At 53.3% G+C, this 14,035-nt stretch overlaps 1 protein-coding gene across 1 annotated transcript in view; it reads left to right on the top strand.

The window, feature by feature from the left end:
- Positions 1,760–14,035, top strand: part of ITGA3 (integrin subunit alpha 3) — a 28,672-nt gene continuing 16,396 nt past the window's right edge. Inside the window, exons 1-6 of the mRNA XM_018064902.1 lie at positions 1,760–1,780; positions 2,197–2,425; positions 9,630–9,757; positions 10,084–10,160; positions 11,869–12,118; positions 13,653–13,739. Coding sequence (XP_017920391.1) covers positions 2,220–2,425; positions 9,630–9,757; positions 10,084–10,160; positions 11,869–12,118; positions 13,653–13,739 — 748 coding nt within the window. The 5' untranslated portion in view covers positions 1,760–1,780; positions 2,197–2,219. The remainder of the gene's footprint in view (positions 1,781–2,196; positions 2,426–9,629; positions 9,758–10,083; positions 10,161–11,868; positions 12,119–13,652; positions 13,740–14,035) is intronic.

The raw sequence follows: 14,035 nt of genomic DNA, 5'->3' as shown, positions 1-14,035 counted from the left end.
AGCTCTGAGAGTCACAGCTTGGGAAGAAATGCTGCTCCAAGGGCAGACAGGGACAAGTGTCCTCTCCCCAAACACTTTAGAGAAACGCTGCTATCACAGCTGCTTTTGTTCAAGCGTGTCTGGCTTTCCAACCAACATCTGCCTGGAATTTGTCTCTTAAAGACACAGCTGTGGCCAGTCGCCTCCAGTTCTAGCTCTGGCCTCCCATGAGTTGTGGGACCTTGGACATCTAGTTTTCTCCTTAAGTTGAATGAGGGCAAATGACAATGAAATGAGAGTCTGTAGGTGAAAGGATTCATAAAAAGAAGTTCAGCTTGAGTCCCTTCCCATGCTCTGAATCTAATTTTATATTCTGAATTCTTTATCCTTTTCCTTAAAGAGGGCTTCAAATTGTACAAGCTTCAGGCCCCACCAGACCTAGCTGTGCCCTGTGTATGGTTTGAATGTTAATTATTAGCACAAGTGGTCACGAAGGGCTCTAGGGTCAGAAAGCATAGGATTAAAATCCAAGTTGCGTAGCCTTCAAGTTGCTTAACCTCACTGAGCCTCAGTTTTCTCACCTTACAACAGAGATAACACCTGAAAGATTGTTGTGAGGATTTAATTTACTAATATTTGTAAAGCAGGTAGCATAGTTTACACTGCCCAAGCACTACAATATAGTGATCTTATTACCATAAACTCTCAGAGATAGGGGCTCTAAAATGAACTTTGAGAAGTAAGCTCTGAAGAATGAACTGCTGTACCACAGTAAGAAAACTCCTAAAGCCTAGAAAAAAGAATGCTCCGGGGAAATGGGTCTTTGTGCTGCAACAAAAGAAATCTGAGTTAGACTCAAGAAAACAGAGTGATCTCTTCAAGTTTCCATTTAGTTAGATTCTTCTGCGGAGAACCAGATCTTTGGACTCCGCCTACCTAACTGAAAGTGGTGCCACCCACGACATACCTGTCGGGGCTGAAGTCCCTGTCCAGTCTCCACACACTCAGTTAGAGCCTGGGTGGGAGGAAGGGACTTTTGGGATTCTGCTGGGCTGGGGCCTGAAGGCAAGGGTGGATCAGAAATGGGTACAGTCTGAGCCTAGCTCCCTGGCTACGGAGGCACTCTAAAGAGAAGGGACTTCTTTCTACACCGACTGGATATGCATGATACAGTAAATGTCAGAAGACGTAGCCCGTGGGGGAAAATGCTGTCGTTGCCAATATTAATTAGCGATGCTTGGTTATTACCACTGCTAACTATCTGTCTGATTTTGCGAGACCATTCCTCGCCCGGGTCAAAGTGGGTGGGAACAAGCGGGTAAGAGAAAAAAAAATCCTGACAAGGAAGGTGAAGGGGCTGGGTACCAGGAAGAACGCTCAGAGACCGCTAACCTCTCAGGGACTCAGCGCGGCGGAGGAGAGCAGAGCCTTCCAGCCGGTGGCTTGCGGATATTGGTTCCCAGATGCGCCAATGCCGGGACTCTCCAGCAGGACCCACAGAGGTGGCCGCGCCCGGAACGGCCTTTCCAGCGGCCGCAGCAAAGCAGCGGGACAAATCCCACCCCCGGCCCCGCCCGTCCAATCCATCTTGCTCGGAAAGCGACGCTTCTCTGGAGGAGCAAGCGGAGGGGAGGGGAAATCCAAGCTTTTGGGGTCTCCCGACAGGTGTTTGGGGGAGAGGGCGGAGCCGGCTCAGGAAGGATGAGGGAGGGGCGGTGCTGCCCCTTTAAGAGGCGGCGGCCGAGCCGGGACCTTTTCCCTTTCCCCGGAAGGAAAGCTTAGCCCTGGCTGGGCGCGCAAGGTGGGGAGGTGCGGGGCTGGGCGTGGGGAGGCGGGGCGCGTGCGGGGGGACACCCCTCCTTCCTGTCTTCCTTGCGGTGGACTGGTCTGCCTGCTCAGATCCGCCGCCGAACCCGGATCGGAGGCGACTGTACGGTCAAGTGGGCGCGGCCGGTGCGAGCTGAGGGGCAGGGTGCCCAGGACAGGGGGGCGGTGACCCGGGACAGCGCAGGCGGGAGAATAGACCCGCGGACCCCCGAGGGAAATCTGAGCGTTCAGACCGTGAGCGGATGTAAAATTGACCAAGTCTGGGGGCCAGAAACTGAACAGCGCTGCGGGGCTTAACTACGCGGCCGGCGGGAGCGTTCTTCGGTGGCGCGGCGGAGCAGGTGAACAGGTCCTCACTCCCAGCTCCACGCCCTCGCTCGCTCTCGCCAGGGGCCAGGTTCCCGCCGGCAGCCATGGGCCCCGGCCCCAGCCGCGCCGCCGGCGTCCTACGCCCGTTGCTCGGCATGCTCGCCTTGATGGTGGCCGCAAGCAACCGCGCCGCCTCCGCCTTCAACCTGGACACCCGATTCCTGGTGGTGAAGGAGGCCGGGAACCCGGGCAGCCTCTTCGGTTACTCGGTCGCCCTCCATCGGCAGACAGAGCGACAGCAGCGCTACCTGTAAGTGAAACTGGCCGGAGTGGGGTGGGAGGGAGAGTGTGCGCACAGGATGCGGATCTCAAGCTGAGTCCGAGCCCTAGGGCCCGGTGGCTTCCAGGCTCGCAGGCCGTCCGCTTTTGGGAGCGAAGATTGAGAGGGCGGGGACCTAGGCAGCTCTCCTGCTGCTGAAGCTTGGCGGGAAATGAGGGGATTGGAAGTGGGATGGGGGCAGTAATCATTTGCAAGTGCTGTCCTGGCCAGAACCTGTTTAGACTCAGCCCCTCAGCCTTTTAAACCTCTGTTGAGAATGAAGTGGAGTCCCCCCGTTTCCTGAGACCCCCTCCCATTCAGTGAACCGGGAATTTAGTGTACCGAATGCCTCTTCTCTCCAGGGCTGGGAACTGGGAAAAACTGCAAGATAAACGCCTTTCCCCTTTCCCGGGAAGAACCTACGGGCATATGCATTTAAACCCGCCCCCACCTCACACTTAGTGTGTGGCCCCGCCAGCCACACCCTGCTTGCGCAGAACCAGACTGGAGGGCCTTCTCAAGTGCTTGGTGGTTGGAGAGAGAGGTGAGGGCGAAGTCTGGGTGGCTGGAGCTGTCCAGGCGCTCCTTCAGACCCCTTGAGGATGCAGAAGTAGCAGTGAGAGGAGGAGCTGTCTCAACTCCCCCAGGGTTTCCTGCACCCCACCCCCACCCCCGGCAGTGATGCCCTCCCACTAGACGTCTCAGTCTCCTCGCATTCCACGGATTCATGTTGAATCTTCAACCCTGAGTGTGTTTGTTTTGGTTTCAGGAGGGAAATAGTGTTTTTCTCTTCTGGTCTCCTTCGCCAACAGCTGCAAGGAGAAGGAGGGGAAAGAGCTAGAGAGGGAAGAGAGACGGGAAGGAGACACATCCAGCTGCTTATGTTGTGCCCCCCACCCTATGTCATGCCCAGAGGGGCATGTCCAAGTTTGAGAAGTTTCTCTGCGTGGGCTCAGTGTGCTGAGGTTGGTAGGTGGAGGAAAAGGGCAGCTGGGGAAGGTGAGGCTGTCCAGGAGGGAAGGCTGTTAGGACAGCTCAGGCAGGCCTTCTTTGGGCTCTTCTGTTTGACTGAGATGTCAAACTCTGCCGGGCAAGAGGACAGGATCAGATAAAGGGTGTGTTGAAACCTTGCCCAATTCTGGCTGGAACCTGCAGAAACTTGAGGAAGCCGGAATGTCCAAAGTCCAGACTCTGCCTCAGCCTTGGCCCCTGCCCTGCTGGCCCAGCCCCTGCCCAGTCTACCTGCCTACTTGGCCTCAATTCCATCTGGCTTCTGCAGAGGTTAGGGCCACCACACCCTTCCCAACCTGGCCCCAACAGCTGTGGTCTGGCCTTAGCCAGTCCTCCATCTTTTGGAGACCCTAAGTGACCATCAGCTTAAGTTTCTATATTAGTGCTCTTTCTGCCCCAGCCCAGAAAAAGATTTTCAGATTTTCATTGCAGAATCAACATAATATAAAGGAATGTAGTGTAAAGAGAACATCAGGAAAGCAAGGGTAGGTAATGGAAAGCTGGAGGAAATAATAGATTCTGTAATATGCAATACTCCCCCCGCCCCCGCCTTTTTTTAATTTTTATTTTCTGCTATGTGACCTTAAGCAGGATATTTCCCTTTTCTGGACCCGTTTTCCCGAGAAAGGGGTTCAGCTTGGATCTATATATGCCTTCCTGCCTCTGTTGGCCTATAAAAGGCAACTTACTAGTTTCCCATCTAGAATCTGTCACTAATACCTGACTCTTCACATATTAGGGCACTTTCTTCATGGAGGTAATAGTGAGGTTTTAAGGAGATGATTTGGGGTAAATACTGCATCAGCTGAGGGCTCTTGTGCTAACCAAGGGCCTCACTCAAGGTGACTTAGTGGGGGAGTCCTGCTTTTCTTCCTGGGCAGCTAGAGATGGCATTAGGCCTTTCAGGAGCCCAGAAGTTTCTAAAACTGATGAATCTCAGAGTGACAGGTAGTTCTGGGTGACTCATTTGGGTATCTTCAGTCTTTCCAGGGGTGATTCTACATCTTGGCTCATCTCCTCATCTCACTGAATTCTGCCCCATGACCCTTAGGGAGAACCAGCTGGGCCAGCTGGGCTTCGCTGCAGCCAGCTGTGCAGCCAGATGTAAACAGCTGCCTGAGTACACAGCTCAGGGGAACCAACAAGTCAAGTGGCAGTCTTATATTCTGTTAGCTTCAAAGTCCCTTTGGAAAATGGGGGAGGGTTCATGATCCTGAACAAAGTCTGAGCCTGGAGTTCCTTGCAGATTTTCAGGAGATACAGGGACCCTGGAAAGTGTATGCAAAGTCATGCATGTCTGTGCATTGTTCTGGAGCCAGGAGGGGGGAAAAGCGTAGTTTTCAGTATATTCTCAATGAAGGCCTTATTGTAGTAATGGTTAAAAATGAAGATGTGTCTTTGTTCCCCATCACCTTCATCTCTAGACTGAGGTTCCACGCCCGCAATATCAGAGGCTTACTCTAACCCCAGCCCCAGTTTCCCAGTCTCTGGAATCTCCAGTTTCCTGGTGATCAGGAGCAGGGCAGGGAAGGGGAGAGGACCAGGGTGCTTTGGGCTTCTTAGTGAGATGTGTGAGGACCCCTGGGGAAGCAGAGGGACTATTCCTCTGGGAGATGGTCACGGACCTCCCCTGCTTTCCCCCGGTACCTGTTCTGTCATTTCTTCCTGGGAATCCAGGTGTCCTGGGTAGGTGACCTGACCTTGTAGACTATGGGAGATACCCTGGGACCTTTGCTTGGAAATGAGGGTGTTTGGGAAGCCTGGGGCAGGGGGTGGCCACAGCTCCTGGAAGATGAGGTCATACCTGAGGTAGACAGGAACCAGGCTTACTTGTTCTCCTAAAACATGTTTCCTTGGGTAGGGCAGGCACCTGGCAGCCTGCAAGGCTCGTGCCAGAGGAAATGGGCAGAGCAGCTGTGGCTGCAAGCAGAAGGCCTGGATCCGTAGTGTCCTTTTTCTCTGGCTTTCTCCAATGACCACGCCAGGCCAAGGCGCTTAAAACTGGATGGGAGGTAGGGGCAGCCTGATCTTGTAGGAAATGAAGTGTAAAGGGCTTGGTCAGAACTAACAGCAAGAGGGATTGAGGTTAGATGACATGAAAAATGCCCTAAGGGATCAGATGTGGGGAAAAAATACTAAGGAGCCAGAGAAAGGGAGAAGAAATGAGACAAACAGTCTTGTTCTTTATTACTGGAGGCTTGAGCAAGGCCTCTTTCTCCTGTCCTCTCTCGTTCTCTCATTTCCCCAGCTCGGTGCTGGGATTCTAGGCTGAGTCACCAGAGCGGAAAGGGGACTGGGGGCAGCTGGGGAGGACGAAGAGGCTGCAGTTTCAGCTAACACAGGAGTGGCCTCTGGGGACATGGCTAATTCAGGCAGAGGGTTGGCACAGAGCTGGGATTCAGGCATCAGAGAGCTGCCCCCTACCCCACTGCCCCCGACCCCACCCAAGCACTCAGAGCTGGAGTGGGACCCTCCCTAACTGGCTTTCTGGCCAAAGGAGTAAGGCATGGGGGCCCATGGCCTGAGTGTTAGACTCGCTGGTCCCTCAGTGTTAACTGAAGTCTTTCCACTGGGGCCACCCCAGTGCCTGCCTGAGGTGATGAGTCTGGGAAGTTGAATCTTATGGGCTGTTTCTCTGAGCATCATCCCGCCCCAGTATGCCCCAGGGAGACTTCTCTGGGGTGAACTGACTGGTACCCTGACACCCCTGGGCCCTGTTCCCCAGCCTCCTTTGATTCTGTTGCTTTCTACTTGGCTGCTGCATTAGCTTTGATCTGCCCCAGGAAGAGTGATGGGGTGGGGGTGGGGTGGCAGGAGTGAGAAAGGGCTTCTCTGGATTTGGAGCCCAGGGGCCTCTACAAAGGCCAGGAGGGGCTGTCTGGCTGGAGCCAAAAAGTAGGGTGAAGAGGCAGCTGTTTGAAAGCCCTTGAGAGGTCATTTTACTCATCCTGGAGGGGCACCAGCTCCCACCCAGCCCAGCCTGACTCTGGGAGAGAGGCCGTCCAATCTCCTTTCTCCCTTGCTGCAAGAGCTGAACAAAGTATCCTGCCTTGCATCCCACTTCTGACTGCTTCTGGGAGGGTGACCTCAGTGGTGGTCTGGGAGGGATCAGCTTCTGATCTGATCTGATCTGGACCAGATCCAACAGCAGGAGCAGTGTGCTGATTTGCTTAGTAACTTATATTCATTTACAACAGCAACAAAAAGATCTTTCCCACCCTCTGGATTTTCCCACACCTGACTGTGGATGGAGGAAGCTGGACCCGGCCCTCTGCACACCCTCCTTCCCCCTTCTATTCCCAGTCCTCTGGCTGTGGATCCATGGGATCCTGGGCTGGGAGCCAGAGGGCCTTAAAGGGCCTCTAAACAGGCCAAGTAGGAGCTAAAAATACTCCAGGGAGGTGGGGGGAGCACCTTGTGGAATCTCTGGGGAGGGAGGGGCCTGGGATGCGGGGCTAGGGTTGGCGTCTTACCCCACTGCCCCTCGGTGGGCACAGGCTGGTGCAGGGTGAGAGTGGAAAGGGTATAGGTAGTAAGGGGTTTTATGTCGGTCTGATTGCTCTTCATGCCCAGCTCTGCCTTCTCTGTACCACAGGAGGCTAAGAGAAGGGGGTCCTCAGGCCACTCCCTCTAAGATGAGGCTGCTGGGAGGGTGTGGCCACCTGCTCCTCAGCCATTCCAGCACTTAAACTAGGGCCTGGAAAGCAGCAGGCATAGCAACACTTCCCTGCACTGCTCACCCTGGAACGCAATCTGGGTTCTCCAGGGACCCCTTGCCCACTGAGGCCTGGACCCACCCCTTCAAGGTCATTGTAGCCAACCCCCAGCTGCTACCTCCAGCCAAATCTGAGCTCCTACCCTCAAATGACTGGCTGCCAGTAGCCCATTGACCTGACTGACGGGCTGGTGTCTTTCAGCCCCAGAAGTGTCACTTCCACATTACCCTCTGCCCCATCCAGACACCTGGACTAGTCTGCCCAGCGCGCTCTGCTTTAGATCCCCTCATCTGGCAGGGCAGAGACTCCTGGGTCCCCAGAGCAAGGCCTGGGGGTGTGCTGGGGCCATCCTGGTGCCACAAGAAAGCAGAACCACCGTGCTCACAGAATGAACCCACTGTTCCCCCAACCATCCTGGAGGCTGGTGGGGCAGCTGCTGGCCCATTTTACAGATGAGGCACTCACGGCTCAGAGGGAAAGGAAATTGTCCATTGAGGCAGAACATACCTAGAACCAGACCCCTCAGCTCCAAGGCTGAAATATTCCTTTTCCACGGGCAATGGCTCCCCGCTCTCACCTGCTAGGCACACAGGGGGCAGATGTCTACAGGTGGTGAGGCCATGGGCTCACTAGGTACCCACCTCAGCCCAGACCAAGGATGGCTAACAGGGCCTGGCTGCCACGCTGGTCCCCTGCCAGCCCTTCTGTTGGAGTTGCCCGCCCTGCTTTGCACAGAGAAGCTGCACCCCTGCTCTCAGGAACTGTTCTCCAGGGTGAGGTCTGAGCTGAGTTGTGAGGTGCAGGCAGCGGTCCTTTCACGGCACCCCCAGGCAGCACATTCCTGACACCCAGTGGGCGGAAGCACCCAGGCCCCGGCATGCCCCAGCCGGCCCTGCCTAATCCCTGCCGCCCTCTTTCTCAGGTCCCAGGCAGGAGCTGCAGGCAGGGCTGTTGTTTTGCATATCCAGGCTCTAACAGGAGGCCTGGCGCCCCAGTTCTGGGCTGGGAGCCTCAGGAACCAGCATTGCCGGGGCAGATGGAGGAGTACCTGGGAGATGTCTGCCACCCAGGAGGCGGGGTCCAGCAGGATTGAGGAAGTGGTCTTGCCAGAATGTCCAAAGGCTGCTGACAGATGATGCTGGGAGAGCAAGGGGTGGTAGAGCTGGGTTCTCAAACCACGATGTGAATATTTGGGGTGTATGTTAAATATGCAGGTTCCAGGGCTCTACGCTCAGATTAAACTCAGGCTGTCTGTGGTGGGGGAAGGAATTTGCCTGTTGAACAAATATCACAGGGATTTTTTATTCTAGTGGTCCAGGAACTACCTTTTGAGAGACTATGTCAAGGCTGGTCACTTGCCTTCCTCTCTTCTAGTCACCTGTCTGGTCTGGGCTGGACTGCTAGAGCCCTAAGAACCCTTGTAGGGACTTGCAGGTGGCATCCCTAAAGATGGGCGCCAGGCAGACTGGGGACAAAGTGACTGACAGTCCTCATCCAGCCCCACTCTCATGCGCACCATTCTGCCCAAAGGGTCAGGTACCCAGCTCTCCTGCTGTCACCCCCATACCTCGTAAATCTGTCTCAATGTGGTAGAAAGGGGGTGAGAAGACACTCCAGGGTCCCTTAAGGACCCTGCTGACTCAGCTCACCCAGCTGTGGTTTGGGGTCAGTTGTCCTTCCCTGCCCACATTCTTCAGACCACCCCAAGATCTAAGTCCTCCGATGGCTTAAAGAGGTGGGACCCAACTATCCACCCCTCCCCACCCCCTCACACATCCTTTTCTCGGATCTCTGGAAGTTTGAATCTTGTGCCAGGACAATGCCACCTTCTTCTTTTCCCATCTACCTTCATCTCAGAAGCCAAGCGTTCTTTCCCCAAACCAGATCTACTTATGTCAGTCAGATACCAAAACAGTCCTTCCAAACCCAGATCTCGCCATGTTTCTGCCTTGCTTAATATCCCTCCACAGCTTCCCTTCTCACCCTGCCCTCTTGTTCCTCCCCATGTTTCTGGCCTCCGGCTGTACCGAGGGCCTTGCAGATCCCTGAATCACCCTCTTGCTCACAATTCCTGGCTCTTGCACATGTCAGACCTCAGCCTGCAGTGCCCCTCCTCCCCTTCTTTACGTGGTGAGCCCTGGGCAGCATCCTCAGACTCAGGCCAAGGTACTCTTCTTTTTTTTTTTTTTCCCAAGGTACTCTTCTATGGGCCTCCCTGATTGCCCCCATGCAGAGGCGGGGCTGGTTTGCTCCCTGCTTTCCTCTCACGAGGCACTGACCACAGGTGTCTGTCTCCTTGCCTGCCTTCCCCACCCTGGGCGCTCCTCAAGGGAGGGGCACGGAACCATTCGTCTCCTGCTCTCGGCCTGGCACAGAGCAGATGCTCGGTGCATGTACATCAAGCAGTGAGTTGTTTGAAGCAGGCTTTGGCAAGTGTGAACCTGAGCCTACTACCTTCTTGCCCCCAGGCTCCTGGCTGGTGCCCCCCGGGACCTCGCTGTGCCTGATGGCTATACCAACCGGACTGGTGCTGTGTACCTGTGCCCACTCACTGCCCGCAAGAATGACTGTGAGCGGGTGGACATCAAGGAGAAAAGTGAGAAGAGGACTTAGGAACTGGTGCTGGGTCAGGAGCCGGGTGGAGGAGGTAGCACAGAGAGAATGACTAAAAGAGACAGAGGGCTCGGCTGGGCAGTGTCAAGTGCTTTCTTGCCCAGCTGGGAAGAGGGAGCCCTAGGGGAGAGTGGGACCAAATGGGATTTGTGGAGCTCAGACTGTGATGGGCTGGGGAAGGCAGGGAGGGAAGGTGACCCTGCTGGAGTGGGAGATCTGGGAGGGACCAAACTCCTGCCCTCTGGAGGCTCTGCATGCCTAGACGATGGGATAAGGTGCCCTGGCTCATGAGCCCTCTCATGCCCACAGGTAACCCTAACCACATCATTGAGGATATGTGGCTTGGCGTGACTGTGGCCAGCCAGGGCCCTGCGGGCAGAGTCCTGGTAAGTCGGGGCTCACCATCGAATCCCCCTCCAGACGTCTCCTTTCATCTCCCGGGAGCTGCAGAGGGAAGCAGAGAGCAGAAGGGACCTTGGTGCATGAGCTTGCAAATATCGATTTCTGCAGCTGTATGTCTCTGTGGACATGTGTGTCCTTTCATCCTGCACTTGTGGCAGGGGGATGGGGAGAGTGTCTGGCGCGCTCCCAAGGGCCAGCCTGGGTCCTTTCTGAATCACCCATTCCCCCCACCCCGGGGTGGGGGCGGTGCTCACCCTTTGTGGGAATGAGTCGATGGGACTACAAGATGGAAAGGGCAGAGAGAGCCTCAGGCAATGTGGCCTGGACGCACTCCTTCCGAGGAGGCCAGCTGACGGAAGAAGCACAGCCCTTCTGCCCCAGCTCATCCGGCTTGGGTTGGGGGCCACTCCCTGCTGTCACTTGTCACCCCTGGCCTGCATTCATCAGTGCTGGCCCCTGGGATCTCAATTTTTGAGTCCCAGATAGACAATTTATTTTTCATTTTTAAATTCATTTAACAGTTACATACAGTGAATGTACAGATTTTAAGTTTCAGTTGCGTTTTGGCGAATTATGAACCCAAGTAATCAACACCCATTAAAGAAACGGCATGCTTACAGCACTTCAGACATGCACTCCTTTTCAGCCACTGTCACCCCCATAGCCATCACTGTTGTGATTTCTGTCACCTTTGAACACTGTTGTAAGCTCCGGGTTTGACCAGCTCACTGAAACACCGTTTCTAGTCTCTTATAAGGATGGTGGATCCAGAGCTCCGCCTAAGTCAGTCTAGATCTTGGGTCCTTCCACAGCCTTCTCTTGCCCATCCTTTCATTCAGTTCGTTTTTAGTGAGCGTGTCCTGCGTGCCAACACTAGAAACTTCCCAGTGACTCGGCAACAAGAACTAGGTCTGGTTCTGGGTTTCATCTGGCCCCTGGCTGTTTTACAAATACCCTGTTCTTGTTGATTTGCCCAATAAACATTAATGGAGCACCTCTCATGTGCCGGGAGAAGCTTTGAGAGAGAGAGCACAGTCTGGTGCTTAAGAGCTTGACTCCGGAGCCCGATAGCCTTGGATTGAGTATCTCCTGCCTCTCTCTGGATGTGAGGTTGCTTATTTCTCTGTGCCTCAGTGTCCTTATCTAAAATGAGGAAGTAATTATCCCTGGCCCATACAGCTGGTAGGAGGCTTAAGGGAATTAATATACAAAAAGCTCAGACTTGTGTCTGGTGTATACTTACTAAGTAAGTAAGCACTCAGTAAGTATTAGCTACTGCTGCAGAGGTGGTGGTTGTTATTCTAATATTGATCCGTTTATTAAGAGGCAGGATCATCAGGGGACAACAGAGAAGCAACTTTCTAACCTGCTCTATGTCTAGCTCCTTTTAGACCCAAGAACCTGAGCCCCACGTCCCCTCATCCTTTTCCCTTTTTATTTTGTCGAGATCTCTAAGCCACTCTCAAATCCAGTACCTTCTGGTCTTCCAAAAAATGTTTCTAACTCTCAGGGCAGGTTTTGGAATTCTGGAAAGGCAATGCGAGTCCAGGCATTTCTATGGGAAGGGAGAAAAGCCCGGAGACCTCTTTCCACTCCTCTCCTGCAAAAGCAGAGGTGCACGGGGCCATGGAGACTCCGTTCCTGAGTTCCTGCTGTGGGCTTAGCTGTGTGTATTGGGGGGTGGTCCCCCAGGTCTGTGCCCACCGCTACACCCAGGTGCTGTGGTCGGGGTCAGAGGACCAGCGGCGCATGGTGGGCAAGTGCTATGTGAGAGGCAACGACCTGGAGCTGGACGCCAGGGATGACTGGCAGACCTACCACAATGAGATGTGCAACAGCAACACTGACTACCTGGAGACAGGCATGTGCCAGCTGGGCACCAGCGGCGGCTTCACCCAAAACACCGTGTACTTTGGCGCTCCTGGTGCCTACAACTGGAAAGGTGGGGACCGTGGGGGAAGGGAAGAAGAGCAGAGACCACTACCCCTGTTAGGCCCTGAAGCAGTCTGCCAGAGCTTCCACACAAGAGGGCAGAGGAGAGCACGCCCTTGCCAACATCAGCAACCACCTCGACCTCTGATATTTTAAAGCACTTTCTAGGTACCAGAGGTACACCTATTATCTTAATTAATCTTAAAATGCAAGTATTATTATACCCATTTTACAGAAAACTGAGCCTTGGAGAAGTAAAATAAAGTAAAATAAACTGAGCCCCAAGGCCAGTAGTAAGTCCTGAAATGTGTGTTGGAATGTAGGTCCATCTGATGCCAGGTTACCATTTAAAAACTTATTAAAAAATAAAACACATTCCTGGTACAACTACTAAATGGTACAGTAAATTAAACAGGAAGAGCGCCCGTCTCCCACATCTCCCTCGTCCCATTTCCCAGTGTGTACTGCTAAGTGTCTCGTGGGTCCTTCCAGACCTGTTTTAGAATATATAGGTATCTTAAGAAACACACATACCCACACAGAAAATCATTTTAAATGTATTGTTCTGCTACTTCCTCTTCGTGTATCAATAAATTTCAGACATGTTTTCACGTCAGTACATACAAGGCAATCTTTTGAGAGTGCTGCAGAGTATTTTCTTGTATCAAAACCCATGCTTTGATTCTGCCACACCACATACTGCCTTTCAGGCATCTGATGGCTCACACACCCTCCACCTGCCTCTCTCCACCACAGGCTATAGCAACAGTGACCTCTTTTCCCTTACTGCACCTCCTATTGCAGAATCAACAAGCAGAGGGAGCCCAGAATCTTGTTGTTTTTTTTTTTTTAAATTGCAGTATAGTTGATGTACAATATTATGTTAGTTTCAGGTGTATAACACAGTGATCAGTATTTAAGTACATTGTAAAATGATCACCCGTAGAAGCCAAGAAACCATCTGTCACCCTTCAAAGTGATTACATTATTATTGACTATATTTTTTATGTGATATGTTACATCCCAATGATCTCTTTATTTTGTCCTCTTGACCAACAGGTTGCCCAGGGCATAGTCACAGCTCTGGGCTCACCTGAGGCTGAGGCCTCTGCTCACTCTGCTAGTCTTTCTTCCCACTCCTTGGCAGGGCCAAGGTACTCTCCAGCAGCAGCCTGGGGGGCAGGGGAAAGCAGGTAGCCCGAGTCTGGGGACAGGATTAGGAGGAGATAATGGTGTGAGTCTGGCTTCATTGTCTAGGGTGGGGGAAATGTCATCTGTTGATAGTATGCCAGGTACCCAGATGACTGGATTCCAGCCATGACTGGACATCCCTGAGCTTCCATCCCGGAGTCTCACTTTTCTCATCTGCAAAATGGGGGTCATCATGCTAGCTCAGAATTGTTAAAATAAAGAGTAAGTGATTTTCAAATGGCAAAGTACTCACAGATAAAAGAGGTTATTGTTATCCTTATCTGGAGTGGGGGCTGGACATAGTGGAGAAAAGGAGTGGTGACTTATACCCTCCTCCTCAAATCTTTATGAAGGAAACAGCTACATGATTCAGCGGAAGGACTGGGATTTGTCTGAATATAGCTACAAGGACCCAGAGGACCAAGGAAACCTCTATATTGGTGAGTCCAGTGGTAGTGGCCTTTTGGTGGGGAGGAGCAAGGGGGCTCAGTCCCTGGCACACTGGTCCTCTCCGCTTCAGTGTCTGGGAGTAGAGAGGCCAGGCTGCTCTGAGACCAGTAGCATTCAGTTCAGCTAGCACACACTTACTGAGCACCAGCTGTATACTCCACCCAGAGGCAGAGTCACGACCCTCATGGAGTTCATGGTCAGGGTACAGTCAGGACTTGGGGCTGGGCATCCAAGGTCCACTTTCTTGCCCAACTTAGAATAGAGGAATAGAAGATAATGGGGGATC

This window comes from Capra hircus, chromosome 19 (genome assembly GCF_001704415.2).
Source record: "Capra hircus breed San Clemente chromosome 19, ASM170441v1, whole genome shotgun sequence".
NCBI classification, from domain to species: domain Eukaryota; kingdom Metazoa; phylum Chordata; class Mammalia; order Artiodactyla; family Bovidae; genus Capra; species Capra hircus.
The sequence above is the reverse complement of the archived record's forward strand: the minus strand, read 5'-3'. Positions and strand labels throughout refer to the sequence as shown.